The 21,974-nt window shown below is 35.8% G+C and overlaps 1 protein-coding gene and 1 pseudogene across 2 annotated transcripts; one reads left to right on the top strand and one right to left on the bottom strand.

Moving 5' to 3' along the window:
* Window positions 1–9,868: 9,868 nt before the first annotated feature.
* On the bottom strand, window positions 9,869–12,427 carry LOC147381436 (putative disease resistance protein At1g50180; annotated as a pseudogene). Its single transcript, XR_015174573.1, has 2 exons — window positions 12,040–12,427; window positions 9,869–11,944 (listed from the first exon to the last, which is right to left on the bottom strand). The product of XR_015174573.1 is annotated as a putative disease resistance protein At1g50180 (transcript).
* Window positions 12,428–20,071: 7,644 nt separating this feature from the next.
* On the top strand, window positions 20,072–21,647 carry LOC147381435 (uncharacterized). Its single transcript, XM_086430412.1, has 3 exons — window positions 20,072–20,263; window positions 20,590–20,823; window positions 21,489–21,647. Exons 1-3 carry the CDS (start codon window positions 20,072–20,074, stop codon window positions 21,630–21,632), a joined length of 570 nt encoding a protein of 189 aa, XP_086286538.1. The 3' UTR covers window positions 21,633–21,647.
* The last annotated feature ends 327 nt before the right edge of the window (window positions 21,648–21,974 follow it).

The following is a 21,974-nucleotide window of genomic DNA, read 5'->3' as shown; positions in this document are numbered from 1 at the left end:
ACGAAAGAGGAGTTGTTTAGATTTAAGTTTTGCTCGGGACTAGCAAAATTGAGGTTTAGGGGTGTGATAAGGTCCCAATTATTCGATTTTTGGGACCGTAATTGCACTAAGATTACCATTGCATAAATGTTAGTTCCTTTAAATAATTGCAAAATTATTTTATTTATCCAAATTAATAGAGCTAATGATATATTAGTGTTAATTGTAGCGCACGTGGAAGTTATCAAATCGCGAAACAATTACGGTTACAATACACGAGCCGAAAGGAAGCATCCAGAAGAACCTCGATCGATTTGGGCGTCACGTCACCGCGCCGCGGCTAGGCATGACCGCGCCGCGGTCATCTCGAGGAATTTATCCTCGAGATTTTCACAGAAGCTTCCAATTGCTTAGGTGGTTGTAACTGAATGGGTAGTTCGAAGCGAATCATCCGAAAAGTTGACCCGATTACCCGAATACGAATGTTATAAATTGGAGGGTTGATTTTAGAGAAGGGGTCTTCTCTTTGCTCTCTTCTTCTCTAATTTTTGGTTTTTATTCTTTTAATTTCTTTGTAATTTTTTCTTTTGGTGAGATCTTGAGTGTAGTGAGAACATCAAGAGGAACCATTCATTGTTTGTGTAATTGTTGGGAGAGCTATAAAAGGAGCAATTCGGATCGATCATCATCTTCATCTTCTTCACCCATGTTCTTTGATCTTTTATTAATTTCTGCAATTTTAATTCTTGCGATGATCGGCTAGACCTTCCTTAGAGAGGTCAAGAATGCCGGAGCAATTTCATCCTACCAATGCTGTTTGATTCTTTATTTCTAGTTTACATGTTAATTATGAAAATCCTCTTAGGATAAGATTAGCAAACTTATACATTCAAATCAAGCTTAGATAATGTTACTTAGATAAGCTCAAGAACAATCATGCTATGTGAAGAATTGAAGTATAAGTCAGCTACACTTGTTTGAAGTTGGGATTTTCATGAATACTCTTCAGTTACCATCAATGTTTAATTCGATTTATCATCCGATCCACGAGCAATGACTTGCTACGTGGATTGAGTTATAATTAGAATAAATCAACATTTTGGATGAATTGCAATGGTTTGATTGACTTCTCTAATCTCTCTCTCTTAGATTTTCAATCTTTCTTTTCTGTTTTTAATTTCAATTGCAAGTAATTTTCATTTAATTTGTGCAACAAATCAATTTTGTTTTTAAGAAAAATCTGTTTTCTAATTCTGTTTTTGTTTCTAACCGAATGAATCTTTGAATCTTCATTGTCCCTATGGAACGAATTCGACTTGCCCAAAGTCTTAATTCACATCTTAATCTCTGCATTTATTTAGCAAGATCTACAATCGATCACTCAAGATGTGTGGGAAGTTGTTGAGAAAGGCCATAAGGAGCAAGACGATGTTGCTCTTTCCCAAACCCAACGGGAAATCTTGAGGGATTCAAGAAAGCTCTCTACCTCATCTATCAAACAGTGGATGAAGATGCATTTGAGAAGATCTCAAATGCAACTACGGCCAAAGAAGCGTGGGAGAAGCCTCAAACTTGCAACAAAGGAGTTGAGCAAGTTAAAAAGATTCGTCTTCAAACTCTTAGAGGTGAGTTTGAACTTTTATTTATGGAGGAATCTGAATCAATTTCTGATTATTTTGCTAGAGTATTAGCCATTGTTAATCAATTACGAAGAAATGGTGAAGATATTAGTGAAGTAAAAGTTATGGAGAAAATTCTTCGTACTTTGAATCCAAGTTTTGAGTTCATTATTACGAACATTGAAGAAAATAAAAATTTGGAAACCATGACCGTTGAGCAACTCATGGGTTCTTTACAAGCCTATGAGGAAAAACAAAAGAGGGAAAAGAAGCAAAAAGAGACTATGGAGCAACTACTACAACTCAACTTGAAGGAATAAAATCTTGGAAATAATAGAAATCAAAGAGGAAGAGGACGTAGCCAAGGACGTGGAGGTGGACGAGGAAGAGAAGGAAGGGGCGGCTTCAACAACAACTTCAACAATTCCAATAACTCTAACAACTTCAACAATGAAGAAAGAAGTCGAAATTCACAAGCAACAAGAGGGCACGGAAGAGGCAACTCATGGTCAAGGAACGACAAATCTCACATCAAATGCTATAATTGCAATAAGTTCGGTCACTATGCCTCCGAGTGTAGATCGCCAAGCAAGGTCAAAGAAAATGTCAATTTCGTCGAAGATAAAGGAGGAGAAGAAGGTACGTTGCTGCTAGCTTACAAAGACAAAGATGAAGGCCAAGAAAATAAATTGTATCTTGACACCGATGCTAGCAATCACATGTGTGGACAAAGAAAAATGTTCGTGGAGCTCAATGAAGCGGTAAGAGGGAATGTCTCCTTTGGAGATGAATCAAAAATTCCCGTGGAAGGCAAAGGTAAAATTCTCATACGCTTAAAAAATAGAGGCCATCAATTCATCTCAAATGTCTATTTTGTGCCCAACATGAAGAATAATATTTTGAGTTTGGGTCAATTGCTAGAGAAAGGGTATGATATTCACTTAAAAAAAATAACCTTTTCTTAAGAGATAATAAAAGTAATTTGATAGCCAAGGTGTCCATGTCAAAGAATAGAATGTTCCTTTTGAACATTCAATACGATGTTCCAATGTGTCTAAAGGCTTGCTATAATGACTCATCATCGCTATGGCATTTACGCTTTGGACACCTCAATTTTAGCAGGCTTGAACTTTTGGAAAAGAAGGAGATGGTAAGAGGTCCACCATGCATCAACCAACCTGATCAGCTTTGCGAAGGATGTTTGTTTGGGAAGCAATCCCGGAGAAACTTTTCGAAGGAGTCATCATCAAGAGCCACAAAGCCGCTCGAGCTCGTACACACCGATGTTTGTGGACCGATTAAACCAAATTCTTTTGGTAAGAGCAAATACTTTCTCCTTTTCATTGATGATTTTTCAAGGAAAACGTGAGCTTATTTCCCAAAGAAAAAGTCGGAGGTGTTCAAGAATTTCAAGAAGTTCAAAGCCCTTGTTGAGAAAGAAAGTGGTCTTGCTATTAAGGCCATGAGATCTGATCGAGGAGGATAATTCACATCAAACGAGTTTCAAAAGTATTGCGAAGATCATGGAATTTGTCGTCCCTTAACGGTGCCGAGATTCCCCCAACAAAATGGAGTGGCGGAGAGGAAGAATCGAACCATACTCAACATGGCTCGCAGCATGCTCAAAAGCAAAAGAATGCCTAAAGAGTTTTGGGCCCAAACGGTGGCTTGTGCAGTCTACTTGGCAAATCGCTCTCCAACAGGAAGTGTGTATGAAAAGACACCACAAGAAGCATGGAGTGGAAGAAAGCCTGGAATTTCTCACCTCAAAGTCTTTGGAAGTGTTGCTTATGTTCATGTGCTTGATGAAAAGAGAACCGAGCTCGACGACAAGAGTGAGAAGTACATATTCATCGGCTATGACTCAAGATCCAAAGGCTACAAGGTGTACAACCCAATTACCAGCAAAATTCTCATTAGTCGTGATGTAGAGTTTGATGAAGAAGATTCTTAGGATTGGAACACACAAGAAGACGAGTATGATTTTCTTCCTTACTTTGAAGAAGAAGAAAAAGAAGAAATGGAGCAACCAAGGATGGAAGAGACAAGACAAGAACCTCGAGAGCCTACTACTCTACCGATCTCACCAATCGAAAACCTGCATGAAGATTCGTCATCAAGTGAAAGTTCTAATGAGAAGACGCCACGCTTAAGAAGCTTACAAGAACTTTATGAGGTAACCAAAAATCAAAATGATATCACTCTTTTGTGTCTCTTTGGTGATTGTGAACCTCTAAGCTACCAAGTGGTAGAAAATAAGAAATGGAGAGACGCTATAGATGAAGAAATTAATTCAATCACAAAGAACAACACATGGGAGCTAGCTACACTTCCACAAGGACACAAAGCAATCGGAGTAAAATGGGTATACAAGACGAAGAAGAATGCTAAAGGAGACGTGGAGAGATACAAAGCAAGATTGGTGGCTAAAGGCTATAGTCAAAGAAAAGGTATTGACTATGATGAGGTATTTACTCCTGTTGCTCGTCGTGAAACCGTTAGATTAATAATTTCTTTGGTAGCCAAAATAGATGGAAGATCTACCAAATGGATGTAAAGTCCGTTTTCTTAAATGGTTTCCTTGAAGAAGAAGTCTACATCGAGCAACCATTGGGCTATGAAGTAAAAGGACATGAAGATAAAGTTTTGAGGTTGAAGAAGGCTTTATATGACCTAAAGCAAGCGCCGAGAGCTTGGAACACTCGAATTGACAAGTACTTTCAAGATAAGAATTTGACCAAGTGTCCATATGAGCATGCACTCTATATCAAAGTTAAAAATGAAGATATTTTGATTGTATGCTTGTATGTGGATGACTTGATCTTCACAGGTAGCAACATGAGTATGTTTGAGGAATTCAAGAAAGAAATGGCGAAAGAGTTCGACATGACAGACCTTGGGCTCATGTCTTACTACCTCGGTATTGAAGTAAAACAAAAGGACAAAGGCATCTTCATTACTCAAGAAGGCTATGCTAAAGAAGTGCTTAAAAAGTTCAAGATGAATGACTCTAATCCAGTTGGCACGCCGATGGAATGTGGAATCAAGTTGTCAAAGCATGATGAAGGAGAAAAGGTGGACCCAACTCTTTACAAAAGTCTCATTGGAAGTTTGCGCTACCTAACTTGTACTAGGCCGGATATTCTCTATGCCGTTGGAATCGTTAGTCGTTATTTGGAAGCTCCAACAACAACCCATTTCAAGACTACAAAGAGAATACTTCGATACATCAAAGGTACAACCAACTATGGCTTGTTTTATTCATCTTCTAACAATTATGAGATAGTTGGATACAGTGATAGCGATTGGAGTGGAAATTTGGATGATAGAAAGAGCACCACTGGATTTGTGTTCTTTATGGGAAACATTGCTTTCACTTGGATGTCAAAGAAGCAACTAATCGTCACACTATCAACTTGTGAAGCCGAATATGTTGCTGCAACATCATGTGTTTGTCATGCTATTTGGCTAAGAAACTTGTTAAAAGAATTGAATTTGCTACAAGAAAAGCCTATCAAGATTCGTGTTGATAGCAAATCAGCACTCGCACTAGCAAAAAATCCCGTCTTTCATGAAAGAAGCAAACATATTGATACTCGTTATCATTACATACGAGAATGCATTAGAAGAAAGGAAGTAAGGTTGGAGTACGTGAAGTCTCAAAACCAAGTAGCAGACATTTTACCAAACCACTCAAGAGAGAAGCTTTTACCAAGTTACAAGGTATTCTTGGAGTCACAAATCAAGTTTAAGGAAGGGTGTTGAAATAATAAACTTGATTTATTATAGTTTGTCTCTAGAGTTTCTAGAATTTTCTTGTAATTGCTAGAATTTCTAGAGAATTTCTTTTATTTACTAGAGTCTCTAGAAATACTCTTGTATTTTCTAGAACACTCATTTATTAATTGGTATATAGGAAGTATCTAGAATAATCTAAGTCATTTAATGGTGTATCTAGAATTGTCTATAGAGTCCTATAAATAGAGATGTTCTCCCACCATTTTGTATCAACCAAAAAAGATCAAGTTGAGTTCATTAATAAAAAACCTCTTCCATCAAAATATTCTCTCCAATTTTCTCTCTTTAATTTTCAACATGTGTTTTAATAATTAATAAATTTTAAAAAATATTAACGAAGGATTACCAACAGTTCAACATAAAACGTTGTTGTTCCATAGGTATTATTGGCATAAAACAAACCACTATTAAATCTATTTTATGTATTTAAATAAATTTAAACATTATTTGAAGGAATTAACGGTGGTGTGTTAAAAAAATGCTGTTATTTCTTTGATATTATCGGTATTTACAAATTGTCGTTAGATTATTTTAATAATTAATAACTTTAAAAAAATATAAATAGAAGAATTATCGACGATTCAATATAAAATGTCGTTGTTTGTTTACACTTATCGGCATTGTGAAACATTATTGACCATTTGCCCTAAAAGCACATCATTTTGTAGTGTCTTTGCCATAAAGACCCTTGAATTTTTTTTTCTTTCTCAAGACGCATCATCTTTGATTTCATCAAAAGTTCTTATCTTGTTCTTGTGGTTTAAACTTTGAAGGTTCAGTAAGATAGAACCTTGACACCAAAATTGGGGATAAAAATCGATGGTTTTTAGTAGGAGGTGAAAGAAGAGGATATTTATGTCATTTATTATTAATTTCTCAAAATTGACTAGAGTCAAGGTATATCTCATTAGTTTAAAAGCAAAGAAATTATCAACATATACACCAAAACCAAAGGTGGATGTCAAAAATACGTAAAAGAGGAATATTTTTTTTCTGAAATGTAAGGCAATAACGTTATAATCAGAGTAGTGGTAGAAAGCAAAGCCTAAATGAGACAAAGCACGTCATAAAAAATTCCTTTGATACGTTGATAGCATGTGAAATAAAATAAATAGTCTCAGTAGCTTTACTCAGTTGATAAGGATTCCAAAGAGTCCATGGGCTTACCTTAAAAAATTGGGTGAAGGATACAAACGGCCTCATGAGGTTGTGGATGTTATATATATATACACACATAGGATGATAAAATGCTTTCAAACTTTTTATCCTATTTAGTTTACAAATTTCAGATTAAGCTGATTTTTTTGTGCGGATGATCTCTATGGTGAGGAGATCATCCTTACCAAAAATCAGCTAAATCTGAAATTTCTAACTCCATCAAAAATGATTTACAAATTTTTGATAAAAAATTTACGATTTACAATTCTAGACTACATTTGATGGATTTGGAAGTTTCAGATTTGATTGATTTTTGGTGAGGATGATCTCCTCATCATAGAGATCAATCCAAAATTTCTAAGCCACATAGGACAAACGTTTTGACAGCGTTTTGTCATCCTAAGATTTTCAACCGAACGCCACCCATATATCTATATATATAACGAATACAAATTGATTACACCAAATTGAACCCGATCCGGCTAATTAATCAAAATTTTGATTGAATCATCGTTTCAATTTTAAAACATTGATTTTTTTACTTATTTTTGGCTGATAATTATTCTTTTGTCAATGATAGCCCTCAATAGTTCACAAGGTTTAAAACCTCGTATCATTTCTATATATCGATTTCCTCAAAAAACGATACAATACAATACGATACTGATACATGGTTGATACATTTCGATACAAATGATACATTAGAAATATTTTTTTTTTTTTTTTTTTTTTTCAGAGGAGAACTACGCCAAGGGGCACATTACAGTTTGAAAACTCTAGGGTTTCTCAAATATTTATCAAAACATAGATGGATTTGTCTAATTACTTAGTCTTCAAGTATTTACCTTTATATCCTTGAGTTGATATGTGACCATTGCATGTATAGTCAGAAATTAAATTCTCTGAATTTGTCCAAAAATTTGTAAAGCCATCCCAAGTAGTTCAGAGGCTGTTACAGGGGTTCGACATTGATCTTTAGAAACCAAATAGGCAGAACAATTCTCACAGTTTAATCTATTTGTTAGGAACATCTTTAAAATTTTAAAAAAAGTGCGTCAAAGTTATATGATAGTATTTGAAGTAAGATTTGATATGTGGTCTTTTACGGTTCCACTAATTTCAATTCATGTTAGGGAACTTTCTGGTGTTGAAGTCATCTTACAACTCTACAAGTAATCCAGTGAGAATTGGATTTAGATATGAAATATGAGATATGTATATATGTGCACAATGAAGTGCAAGTCCATGAATGTCTTAGAAAATCAAACTACATTTACAAAAGAAACAAATATAGTGAATTTTTGTAACTAAAAACTCCTTAACTTTTGGCTCCTATATGTAATCTTGATAGATATGTAAATTATCTCTAATCTTATGTAGTTTATCTTCTGTTTAGATTGAATCACTAAATCTGATAGTTCATCCTAGCCAACCATGACCACCAATCAACTCCTTAAGATAATCCAATATAACTAATCTTAAGAAACTTTCTTGAAGCAAGAAATAAAAAGAATAGAAAAATTGACTGCCCTACATCCCCATCACATAGTCGTAGATCAAGTGCCTTGAGATACACAAGAAAAAAAATTATGATTTTATGTATCCTGAGACAATGATCTATGATTCAGTGATGATGGTGGTGTCATATTAGCACGACTCATAAAAAAATGGCATAATCAATGATGATAAATCAGTTATAAAATTATCATATCTAATAATAGATATAATCCAAAAAAATCAAATATTTTTTAGTAAAAAAGTTGAAATCTGCATTTCATCGAACTTTTTATATTTAAGTAAATAACAAACTTATTTTTGAAGTCTTTATTTGGGCGAGGAATGGGTTGGACATGATCCAAAATCCAATCCATTAATTTAGGGTTTGGAATAAGGATTTGAGATTTGACCAAAACCCGATCCAATGCATCTTATTAATCATTTCTTAATAAATCAAAATCATGAATAATTGTGACTGAAAGATATATGAATTGTTAAAATATTTTATTTATATTATATTACGAACATTTTATTTGTATAATCTGGTTGTTTATTTGGATTCAATCCAAAATTTATTGGATCAGATCCAAAAGATCCATTGACAGATCTAATCATTTTGAACCCATTGACCCAGCTCAACTCAACTCGGCTTATTCAAATGTTCTCAAATCAGTGCAAACCAAATCAACATTATTATTATTTGGCATCAATTAAAGGTTCAACGGTTCTACGATGGGTGCTTCTAAAAAAAGAGAGTCGGATTATCACAATTTAAATAAAATAAAAAATAAAAAAAATTAATTCATACAAGTTAGTGATGATACCTCAACTTTTTTATATATCTATATCTATTTTTGGTTGCTGGTGTATTATTCAAGCACCAGCAACCAAAATTTATAAATATATAAAATAGTTTCTTTTAAAAAAAGTATTTTTAAATTCTTTTGTCCTCGACAAGTATATTAAATGTAGAAGCCAACACTCATGAGTTGAGTTTCTGACTCAACTTGGTACCATTTTGAGCTGACTCAATCAAGTGGATGAATTTAAAAGACTCAGTGATATCCCAAGTTGTCTAAGTGAATCCGTACTATCGTGTCGACTAGGTCAAGTTTTGGTAGACTTGATGATGAGTATTAGAACTATGGTTGGAATTGCATTGTTAGCCAAGAAATCAATTGAACACACTTTATAATAAAACCAACAAACCAAATACAACATCAAGTCTTAAGCTGCCATTTAAGTTAAAAGATTAAGATAAAAAAAAAATAAAGAACTTCAAATACAAACAACACCATAGCCACTATGTAACAAATGGAACTAAACATTATTATAGAGATTAGATGGATAGAGGAGACAATGAATTGAGAAAAGTTTATAGCTGAGGTGTGGAAAGAAAAGAAAAATAAACTTACCGGTCAACTGTCATTCCAATCCGTCTGAATGTTGGGACGTGCGCAATCTTCCCCCAATCTTCTCCCACATTTGGCCTGACCCGGGCTTTGAATTCTTTAGACATACCATTCGCATGAAATTTCAAGAGGGTGGTTATGTGCACCAATCCATCTGGAAGTGCCTTCAAATTTTTACAATACCCAATTATCAACTCTCTAAGACAAGGAAGCGCTCCTTCCTCCACCTTCCATTCCTCCAAATCTTTAAGGGAGCTGAATTGCAATTCTTGAAGCTGAGGGAATGCTCCGGAAGAAAACTTTATAGCCTTTACTGTAAGAACAGAGTCTACCATCGAAAGGTACTTGAGTTTTGGCAGCTTTCCTAGCGTTTGTATTGCTTCTGCCCCAATTATGGAATTGAACAAGTCCAGGTGGGAGAAGTTGGATGGAAATTCACAAGGGTCAGGTAACTTTTCTATCCATACGTTTGCCAAATAGAGATCAAAGAGATTAATATTCAAGTGATTATTCCTTGAAAATATGTTCATCCTTTCAATTGGATTCTTGAATTTTGCTTCATCATTATTACTTTTTTGAAAATACAAGTACAAGGATTCGAGGCGGTCCAATTTGGCAATCCACTCACTTAATGCCTCTACTTGTGACTGTAAATCACCATCCAACTGCAACTTTCTGAGGTTGGTATACTTGTCCCACCCATCCTTCACTAGGCTCTTGTTGTCTATAAGTATCCCCTGCAGCGTTTGAAGATTCCTTATAGAAGAAGAGTCATTCCCTCTTGGTGGATCTAATAGAACTTCGTCCCAGCTGCCAAACTTCAAGTGTCGCAAGTGGTCCAGCTTCGAAATCGCATCACGATCACAATTGATTTCAACATGTTTCAGATCTAAGAATTCTAGGTTCCTGAACTTGTTTATGATGGACGAAAACTTTTTCACTTTCACATATCTCAGCCGCAAGTACCTCAAATGAATAAGTTTCCCTACTGCCTTGGGCAAGCAAGGATACATATCTACCGAGAAAACCACTGAAACTTAGATGAAGCACTCTAAGCATTCCAAAATCCATACAGCCATGAATGGCTCCATAAACAGTTCTATCGTCTGGTAAGAAAAAGTAAAATGCAGAACGAATACATTGATCGAAATGCTTCTCAGAAAATTTATGAACAGAGAGTCGACGAACCTTGTTTAGTGGTGGAGAAGATGTAGAAGCAGAATTTGGATTAGGATGAATGTGAAAAAATTCAACTTCGTCAGCTTTTGATATTGAGAGATCTCTCAAAAGATCATGAATGCGACATTTTTTATACTCCCAGTGGGTCTCTTTGCTACTACTTGAACCATGCATCTGTCAACCAACTCTTCCAAGTAGTCCTCCGCAACATCCTCGGCTTGTTCGTTACCTCGTTGTTTCACAAATTCCTCTGATATCCACAACCTCATCAAATTCCTTGCATTGATCTCATAGTCTTCAGGGAAGATACCAAGATATAAAAAGCACGATTTCAGGTAGGAAGGCAAGTCATTATAGCTCAATGCTAAGATTTGTGAGCAGGGTGTTTCGTCTTCATTTAGCTGCCAACTTACACGATCAAGCACTTTAGACCACTCGCCATAATCTCTGCGTTTCCTCGATAAAAACCCCCCCAATACTACAATTGCAAGAGGTAAACCCTTACATTTTTCGACGATATTTTTTCCAACAACCACTAATTCCTTTGGAAGAGTAATTTCTTCCACTGAAAGAACCTTTTTAATAAACAGTTCCCAACTATCATTTTTGCTTAGGGGTTGTAGCTCATGAGGAGGGCTTTGTGGATCAGCATGCGAGGCTACCTCTTTCTTGCGGGTAGTAAAGATTATTCTACTACCATTATTCATGTCAGGAAATACGGTGTGTAGACGATTCCACAAATCGAATTCCCAAACATCATCCATGACTACAAAATACTTACGTACAGTCAAGAACCCATTGATCTTTTCTTTCAGGTTTTCTTCATTCATATTTTGCGAGTACTGTTTTTTGAGTTTCATGGACTTCTGGGCTATATCCTGCAGAAGGTCTTTAGCATCAAATATTTGAGATACATCAACCCAAACACGACATTCAAAATGGCTCTTTGCTTCATTGCAATTGTAAACTTTTTTGGCGAGGGTACTTTTACCCAAACCCCCCATTCCAACGATTGAAATCACACATCGTCGCGAGGGCTCCCCAATTAATCGAGCTTTTAGGGCGTTTATATCATTCTCTAGACCAACAACTTGATTTTCATCATCATAACGAGCAACATTTCGTCTCCACTCACGCAACTTTTCACTTGTAGAGCTCGATGCTTCTCCGCTTCCTCCTCCAATGGCTTCAAAATCATAGGTTGACCGACGATCGGAGATCTCACGGATACTATTTTGGACCCGTTCAATCTCTTTGCCAAACATCCGGCTCGTATATCGGTCATTAAGTTTAAAGGCAAACCTGTATACAAAATTTCTTCTCTTTAGTTTGGATCCATTCAATCTCTACGCCAATCACATGACGTGTATATACGCCATTAGGGAAAAAAAGCATACCTGTATACGAAATTCCTCCTCTTTTGTAGTGTTGTCTTAAGGATATAGGTCTCGAAGACGTCTTCCACATCGAAAGCTACTTCTCTGATATCGTTCACCCAATTCTTCACCTTTGGATTGTTGTGTTGCTTGCTATCTGCATCTTGTAAGAACTGTTGCATATCCCTCAGTTCTCTTTGGATCCGCTTGACTTTGTCTTCAACATGACGCAGGGAACTTGCTTCCTCGATGATGAAGTTAAGAAGTTTATCCGTCACCACAGAAACAACAGCCTCAAGAGCCATGGATGCTCTCTTCTTCTTCTTCTTCCTCAGAGAAGTAATGGATGAGTTAAAATTGTCACAAATGAGGATGATGATAAGGTGGGGTATATGTCAATACTCAATTAAAGGCCACCATTCGGTCAAGCGAGACTTCTTTTTCGACCAATCAAAACGCCTTTTAAAAAATAAAAAAAAAATATCCAAAATCAATATTTTGATTTTATCCAAAAACTGGTTCGGTTTTGATTTTGGTTTCGATTTCTGATTTTGAAGGCCTGGACCAAAGCGAACCGAAACTCTTACACTAACAACTTTTCTAAAGTGTAAACTAACCAAAACAACCCATTTAGTCCACTTAAGACTGCTCAATTCCCACAATTAAATCCCCACTTTTAAAAAATGATCTTATACATACAATGCATTTTAGCTAAATTACTCCCATCTATAAGTAAGAACGTGCCACCAATTAAGGTAACCATTCTTCATCATTTATTATCAAATTGCAGAGTTTTTTATTCCCCTCATTTTATGCCTTGTTATTCTTCTTCTTCATAAATCTTATTGAACATTTTTTTTTTAAATAATAACAATTAATGATTTTCTCCCTAAAAATCCCATGATATCTTAAACCTCTAGAGAAAATGAATTTCTTGAAACTTTCTCGGATCTATTTAAAGTAAATCGAATTGACTATTGTTGAGTGTCGACTAATTGTCAACTTGAAGCTTAATTAGTAAGCTGTCCCAACTCTTATGTGTTTCTTTTGTACTTTTGGTGGTGGAAGGATGCCATTAATTTTTCACCAAATGGATGCGTTGAGTCCTCAATATGTTGTACTAAGAGTCGTGTTGGAGTGACCTCAAGCTGGAATCTCACATCGCACTTCTTGACATGAAAGTGGATAGGTACTATGGATGCCTTTTCACTTATATCTCGGTAAAAAAAGAAAACATTTGTGGTTCCCATACACTTTCATGTCAAGATATAGAGGTGTAGAAAAAATATTGGAGTTGATGATTCATTATAAGCACCTTATTGTGAGTAGAGGTGCAATTTGGTTAAGTTTGTACTTAAATTGGAACCAAACCAACATAGGTTGGTTCCAACAAATAAGAACTAGAACCGAACCAACCCAAACCATACAAAAGTCGGTTTGGTTCGGTTCTATGAATTGTCAATATCCTATAAACCTAGTTGGAAACTACATATTTTTATGAAAATAAATAAATAAATAATAAACATAAAATTTTATATAATAAATCATTAATCTATTCATGTAAATATCATTAATTTGTCCATAAAGAAGTCGTTTATTTTTCAAAATTGTCCAAAAATTTGTAAATTAAATTCTCCAATAAGGGACTAGTCCATTAATTCGGTGAATCAACAAATTAATTGATGACTTATTGCTTGATCAAAAAGGTTGATAAAAGTTTCACTCTTTACAAACACCCCATTTTCTTTAGGCCGAGCCTGAGAGCACAAAACCTTTCGAAAATGGACTTCACCCACGATTATTTTTTAAAAGGCCCCAAAGCCCATCAAATAGATAAGCCAAAGGCCCCCAGAGGACATTTTACATGTTGGATTTTGGCCTGGCCGTGAGTAATCTTAGGACAGACCATTTTTGGTCTTGTCCTTGCCTCACCCATGGACTGATGTTAGTTTTGCAATGTATGGGGTAACTGGCACTATAAAAACACTGGCTTATAGAGACGTTTTTTTCTGGGTGGTTTTATGAAGTTGCCACCAACTGAGCAGCAACAAGGGCGATTTTAGCCAAAACCCCTCCCACGACACAAAATTAGCGGCAATTCATAGAAAACGCCTCTCACTGCAAAATCTGTAAGTAATTCGAAGTGAAAATAATCCACGATTTCAGAGAAAGAATGGATGAGTTAAAATTGTCACTAATGAGGATGATGATAAGGTGGGTATATGTCAATACTCAATTAAAGGCCACCATTCGGTCCGAGACTTCTTTTTTGACCAATCAAGTTGCCTTTTGAAAACGACAAAAAAAATCCAAAATTAAATATTTTGATTTTATCCAAACAATTGGTTCGGTTTTGGTTTCGATTTCTGATTTTGAAGACCTGGACCAAACCAAACCGAAACTCTTGCACTAACTACTTTTCTAAAGTGTAATGCCCAATTCCCACAATTAAAACCCCACCTTTAAAAGATGATCTTATACATACAATGCATTTTAACTAAATTACTCCCACCTATAAATAAGAACGTGCCACCAATTAAGTTAACTATTCTTCATCATTTATTTATCAAATTGCAGAGTTTTTTATTCCCCACATTTTTTATGTCTTGTTATTCTTCTTCTTCATAAATCTTATTAAACATTTTTTTTAATAATAATAATTAATGATTTTCTTCCTGAAAGACCCATGATCTTAAACATCTAGAGTTAATGAATTTCTTGAAACTTTCTCGAATTTATCTAAAGTAAATTGAACTGACTACTGTCGAGTGTAAACTAATTGTTGACTCGAAACTTAATTAGTTAGTTGTCCCAACTCTTATGTTTATATATATATAGATATATATATGGGAAATGTTCAGTAACAAACATTTTTCAAACACATGGGTTGGAAGTTTTGGAATGGGCTGATTTTTGTGAAGATGATCTCTACGGTGAGGAGATCATCATCACCAAAAATCAGCCTATTCCAAAACTTCTAACCCCATCAAAAATGGTTTACAGAAAATGGACGGTCCACGATTTTTCAACTTGAAAACATGATGCTAGAAGTTTTGGAATGGGCTGATTTTTGGTGAAGATGATCTCCTCATCGTAGAGATCATCCTCATAAAAAATCAGCCCATTCCAAAACTTCTAACTCATGTAGAACAAAAATGGTTGGTTAAAATATTGGCAAAAATGTTTGGTGCTGAAAGGACCATATATATATGTTATTAGAATGGGTCTTTTGGAAAAATCATTTATGTATATGGAATAAATTATTTTGAAGTGATTATGTAATTGACATTAATGTTAGTACTAAATAAATGTTTGTTTCTGTTTCTTTTCTGTTTCTAATTATATTATGTATATTTTATTTTGATTTAAGTGATACAGGAAATATTTTGACAAGACAAATAAAAATGACACAATTAAATGTTATATTAGAGAATGTATTGATGGCGTGGTACATGAAAAAAAGTATGGCATAGATGATATACAACCGTCATGACTCACATTAATATTTAATCAAAATATGACATTAAGGAATCTAATTACATATTGAAAATATTGATGATTTTTAAAAATCGTGATCACGTATAAAATTTTAAAATTGAATCATTTTTTAAATTGTTTTGAAACTTATTAGCACAATTGGTCTAATGGGCCAAGTGGAAAAATGTTAGATCTATGTAACGTATTGCCTATTGACCTTGATCAATTGATCTCCAAGATTTTGTTTTCACAACGCACAAGGATTCTATGATATTTAGGAATATCAATATTAATAGAACCCAATATGATTAATGCTTTATATTCTTTAAGGTTTAGTAGGAGACTTTAATGGAAAGGAAACTTACTAAGAGAATGATTCTAGACCATCACCTTTGTCTATAAAAGGTAATTGACTAACCCATATTGAGTACATTAAACACATAAAGATTTGTGAAGAAACAACAAAATAAGATAAGTGATATCCAATCAATCATTAAACCAACTGATCCACATAGAAAGAAAAGAAAATGTGAGTCTAACAATTAAAGGGATCAAATTCGATTGGGATTTCAAAAGACTATAAGGAACGTTGATTAAATTACGCACCTCCAAACACATTAAATCAAAGATTAAATTACGACGACACAATATAAGTAACCATACCCTATTTTTTGATTTAACACAAATACATATGATTGAGATATCGATTGATTAGTTTTTATTGGAACAATGAAAATCATGTTAAATATTTGAATGTTTACAACACACGAATGACGTGGTAAAGACACATACTATATATATATGGGAAATGTTCAACACTCTAAACTTTACCCTACACTTTAACAAACGTGTTTTGTCCTACATAGGTTAGAAGTTTTGGAATGGGCTGATTTTTGGTGAGGATGATCTCTATAATTAGAAGATCATCCTCACAAAAAATCAGTCCATTCCAAAAAATTTTGCCCCATGTTTACAAGTTGAAAAATTGTGAATCGTCCATTTTTTTATGGGGTTAGAAGTTTTGGAATGAGCTGATTTTTGGTGAGGATGATCTCCTCACCATAGAGATCATCCTCACCAAAAATCAACTTATTCCAAAACTTCTAATCCATGTAGGACAAAACACGTTTGTTAAAGTGTAGGGTAAAGTTTAGTGTGGGAAAGGACCATATATATATCATTTTTATGTAGATAAATAAAAAAATAAAAAAAATACGACTCTATGCTTTTACCACGTCAGCCGCATACCCAACAACGTAACATAACTGCATGGATTATCATTATTCAAATATTAAAACCTACCATCCGGTCAAATATTCAAGTCTTTTTTTTTATACCCATCAAGCAGAATTCATCATTATTCATCTATTAAAGACCATCATTCGGTCAGGCACTTAAGCCTTCTTTTTTGACTCATCACGTTGAATTCATAATTGGGTCTCGTTTAACAACAAACATTTTAGCAAAACATTTTTCAAAACATGGGTTAGAGGTCTTGGAATGGGCTGATTTTTGGTGAGGATGATCTCTACGGTGAGGAGATCATCCTCACCAAAAATCAGCCCATTCCAAAACTTCTAGCCCCAGTTTACAGCTTGAAAAATCGTGGACCATCCATTTTTTGTAAATCATTTTTGATGGGGTTAAAAGTTTTGGAATGGGCTGATTTTTGGCGATGATGATCTCCTCACCGTAGAGATCATCTTCACCAAAAATCAGCCCATTCCAAGACCTCTAACCTATGTTTTGAAAAAATGTTTTACCAAAATATTTGCCAAAATGTTTGTTGCTGAACATTTTCCTTCATTATTATTTATATATTAAAGGGCACCATTATGTCAAGCACTCAAGCTTATATATATATATATATAGGGTCCCGTTCAGTAACAAACATTTTGGCAAAACATTTTTCAAAACATGGGTTAGAGGTTCTAGAATGGGCTGATTTTTGGTGAGGATGATCTCTACGGTGAGGAGATCATCCTCACCAAAAATCAGCCCATTCCAAAACTTCTAGCCCTATGTTTATAAGTTGAAAAGTCGTGAACCGTCCATTTTTTGTAAATCATTTTTGATGGGTTAGAAGTTTTGGAATATGCTGATTTTTGGTTATGATGATTTCCTCACCGTAGAGATCATCCTCACAAAAAATCAGCCCATTCCAAAACTCTAACCCATATTTTGGAATGGGCTGATTTTTTGTGAGGATGATCTCTATGGTGAGGAGATCATCCTTGTCAAAAATCAGCTCATTATGAAACTTCTAGTCCCATGTTTACAAGTTGAAAAATTTTAGACCGTCCAATTTTTGTAAATCAATTTTGATGGGTTAGAAGTTTTGGAATGGGATGATTTTTTGCCAGGATGATCCCCTCATCACAGAGATCATCCTTACAAAAAATCAGTCCATTCCAAACATTTTTGTCCATGTAAGACAAACGATGTGTCGCAATGTGAGTCGTAATAGGGGTCGTAATAACGCTATCCATATTATATATATATATATATATTATATATATATATATATATATATATATATGGGAAATGTTCAGCAACAAACATTTTGGCAAAACATTTTTTAAAACATGGGTTAGAGGTTTTGGAATGGGTTGATTTTTGGTGAGGATGATCTCTACGGTGAGGAGATCATCACCACCAAAAATCAGTCCATTTTAAAACTTCTAACCCCATCAAAAATGGTTTACAAAAAATGGACGGTCCACGATTTTTCAACTTGTAAACTGGGGTTAGAAATTTTGGAATGACCTGATTTTTGGTGAGGATGATCTCCTCACCGTAGAGATCATCCTCACCAAAAATCAGCCCATTCCAAAACCTCTAACCCATGTTTTGAAAAAATGTTTTGCTAAAATGTTTGTTGCTAAACGGGACCCTATATATATATTATATATAGGGTCCCGTTTAACAACAAACATTTTGACAAACATTTTGGCAAAACATTTTTCAAAACATGGGTTAGAGGTTTTGGAATGGGTTGATTTCTGGTGAGGATGATCTGTACAGTGAGGAGATCATCCTCACCAAAAATCAGCCCATTCCAAAACCTTTAACCTCATCAAAAATGTTTTATAAAAAATGGATGATCCACGATTTTTCAACTTGTTAACTGGGGTTAAAAGTTTTGGAATGGGCTAAATGTTTGTCAAAATGTTTGTTGCTGAACATTTCCTATATATATATATATATATGGGGATGGTTCAGCAGCCCTAAAGTTTGCCAAGTTTGGTGTCAAACATTTTTCAAAATATGGGTTAGAAGCTTTGGAATGAGCTGATTTTTTGTGAGGATGATCTTTATGATGAGGAGATCATCCTCACCAAAAATCAGACTATTCCAAAACTTCTAACCCCATCAAAAGTGATTTACAAAAAATGGATAGTCCACGATTCTTCAACTTGTAAACTAGGCTTAGAAGTTTCAAAATGAGCTGATTTTTTGTGAGGATGATCTCTTCACCGTAGAGATCATCCTCACAAAAAATCAGCCTATTCCAAAGTTTCTAACCCTATCAAAAGTGATTTACAAAAAATGTTTGACACCAAATTTGACAAACCTAAGGACTGCCGAACCGCTCCCTATATATATATATATATATGGGAAATGTTCAGCACCCTAAGTTTTACCACACACTTTATCAAATGTTTTTTGTCCTACATAGGTTAGAAGTTTTGGAATGGGCTGATTTTTGGTGAGGATGATCTCTATGATTAAAAGATCATCCTCCCCAAAATCAGCCCATTCTGAAATGTTTAGCCCCATGTTTACACGTTGAAAAATCTTGGACCGTCCATTTTTTGGAAATCATTTTTGATAGGGTTAGAAGTTTTGGAATGAGCTGATTTTTGGTGAGGATGATCTCCTCATCATAGAGATCATCCTCACCAAAAATCAGCCCATTCCAAAACTTCTAACCCATGTAAGACAAAACACGTTTGTTAAAGTGTGTGGTAAAGCTTAGGGTGCTGAACGGGACCCTATATATATATAGGGAGGCGTTCGGATGCATTAGTTTTAACAGTAGTTTTAACAAAAGTAACCCGACCGTTGGATATTGTTGAATCGGACGGCCGAGATTGTCGGTTTCGTTTAACTCATAAGTTATGGGCTATTTACAGCGCCATCCCTCATGTTTGGCGTTATTAGTGCCACCTCCCTGACTGATTTACAACGACAGATCTGTTCTCTCTCGTCTGTTCTCTCTGTTCTCTCTCGTTTGTTCTCCCTCGAACACCTCTCTCTCTCGCTCTCGCTCCGCTGAAACTCTCCTCTCTTTCCCTGCAACTCCATCGACGAAAACCTCTCTCTCCCTCTCTCTCTCTCTCTCTCTCTCGCTCGTTCGTTCCGCTGAAACCCTCTAACCTTCCAATACGTTGGTTTAGATGAACCAGACAAACCAATCATCCTCTCATGGATCTCGTCAAACCACACCACCATACTCCCACCTCGTCGAGCCTTAGTTATCACTCGATCCAATAAACAAACCCACGAAATCATCGTTGATTTATCGACCCATTCGATCATCTCCGATCAAATCTATCATGGATATGGTTACCCTATGTTCACCTCCGGAGAACAAATAGCTGCGGCCGAACTACCGCTAACATACGCGCCATTTATAGCGTCCGTTAGCAAAAGAGGGCTTAAGTTAGAAGAAGTTGTTTGTGGTACTTACAGTATTGGCTGGTTTGGAGAGAACAAGGTTAAGAGGGAGGTGGCACTAATAAAGCCAAACATGAGGGATGGCGCTGTAAATAGCCCATAACTTATGAGTTAAACGAAACCGACAATCTCGGCCGTCCGATTCAACAATATCCAACGGCCGGGTTACTTTTGTTAAAACTACTATTAAAACTAATGCATCCGAACGCCTCCCATATATATATATATATATATGGGAGGCGTTCGGAGGCATCAGTTTCGTCAGCCATTTTAACAAAAGTTACCCGACCGTTGGATATAATTAAATCGGACGGTCGAGATTACTTATTACGTTTAAATGATAACTTATAAGTTTTTACTGCGCCATCCCTCATCTTTTGACTTATTAGTGTCACCTCCCTGACTAAAAAACAGCAGAGAGTGATGGAAGGGCTTGATCAAGATGGGTCTGAGAATGGTGATTCGAAGAGGGAAGGGTGGGGACATTGGATGAAGGGTCAGCTCTCTCGGACTCCTTCCGTTTCTTCTAACGCTTATAAACGGTCCGATCTGAGGCTCCTGCTTGGTGTCATGGGTGCTCCTCTCGCACCGGTGCACGTTAGCACCTCTGATCCTCTCCCTCACCTTAGTATCAAAGACACACCCATTGTGAGTCCCCCTTTCTTCCTTTCTCAGTTTCCAAATTTCATCAGTTTTTGACATTTATTTTACCACATTTTCTCGCTCAAAGAAGCTCTTGAGGCTGTTTTTCCACTTTTCCGCGTAAATGGCAATCCAAACAAGTCTTCATTTTCAGAAGCTTTTGTTTCTTGAGAGTTTTTTCTTGGTAAAACAATATTTTTTTTTGTGCGTTTGGGTAGGTTTGAGTTTCAGAGAAAATGGATTTGTCTATCTTTTTCTTTCTTTTATTTTGTGTGTGTTTTTAGTTTTGGTTTTCTGTAGAGGAATGCTTATTTTGGGTTTTGTTTTAATTTTGTGAATGTTCACATGGAAGCACTGTTCTTTAATTCTTCCCCCAAATTTCTTTAATTCTAAGATGGGTGTGAGATTGTTGCTATTTCTAGGGAAGCATGTAAATGAGTATCTCTGTGTTGCCTTTATTTGGAGAGCAGAACAAGAAAGTTCTTAAATTTGCATCTTAATGAGATGTTGATGGTTAGAGGAATTGGTGTTGATGGCTAAAAATTGTTTTGTTAGAGTAATGTTAGAGGGCAGAGAGAGAATCATTCTCTGTTATGAGATTCTTCATTCTCCTTTGATTTACTAAAACCCTGTAAATTAACTCCGTTTTCACTGTGTGGTTACTGTTGCAGGAAACTTCGTCCGCTCAGTATATATTGCAGCAATACACAGCTGCTTCAGGAGGTGTAAAGCTGCAGAACTCCATTCGCAATGCCTATGTCATGGGAAAGGTGAAGATGCAAGCTGCTGAGATCGAGACAGCCACAAAGTCATGAGAACCCGGAACGCCTCTAGAGCTGCTGAAACGGGTGGGTTCGTTCTATGGAAGATGTCTCCAGACATGTGGTACGTGGAGCTTGCAGGAGCCATTCGTGTTCGTGTTCGTGCTTCGTCGATGGAGTTGCAGCGAGAGAGAGAGGAGGGTTTCAACGAGAGAGAGTGAGAGTGAGGAGGTTCGAGGGTTTCGGCGTCGCGAGAGAGAGAGAGAGAGAGAGAGAGAGAGAGAGAGGTTTTCGTCGAGGAGTTGCAGCGAGAGAGAGGAGGGTTGTTCGAGACTTTTAGAGAGAACAGACGAGATAGAACAGAGGAGGGTTGTTCGAGACTTTTAGAGAGAACAG

Source organism: Akebia trifoliata, unplaced genomic scaffold (genome assembly GCF_017979445.1).
Source record: "Akebia trifoliata isolate Shusen 1 unplaced genomic scaffold, ASM1797944v1 Contig00497, whole genome shotgun sequence".
In the NCBI taxonomy this organism is placed as follows: Eukaryota; Viridiplantae; Streptophyta; class Magnoliopsida; order Ranunculales; family Lardizabalaceae; genus Akebia; species Akebia trifoliata.
This window is presented reverse-complemented; position numbering and strand designations above follow the sequence as displayed.

Bases quoted from the DNA above. Each gene is read 5' to 3' on its own strand.
- LOC147381435 (XM_086430412.1), top strand. From the start codon at position 20,072: ATGTTCACCTCCGGAGAACAAATAGCTGCGGCCGAACTACCGCTAACA. The intron at 20,264-20,589 runs GTAAATAGCCCA...ACTAAAAAACAG, and splicing joins CAAACATGAGGGATGGCGCT to CAGAGAGTGATGGAAGGGCT. The intron at 20,824-21,488 runs GTGAGTCCCCCT...TTACTGTTGCAG, and splicing joins GTATCAAAGACACACCCATT to GAAACTTCGTCCGCTCAGTA.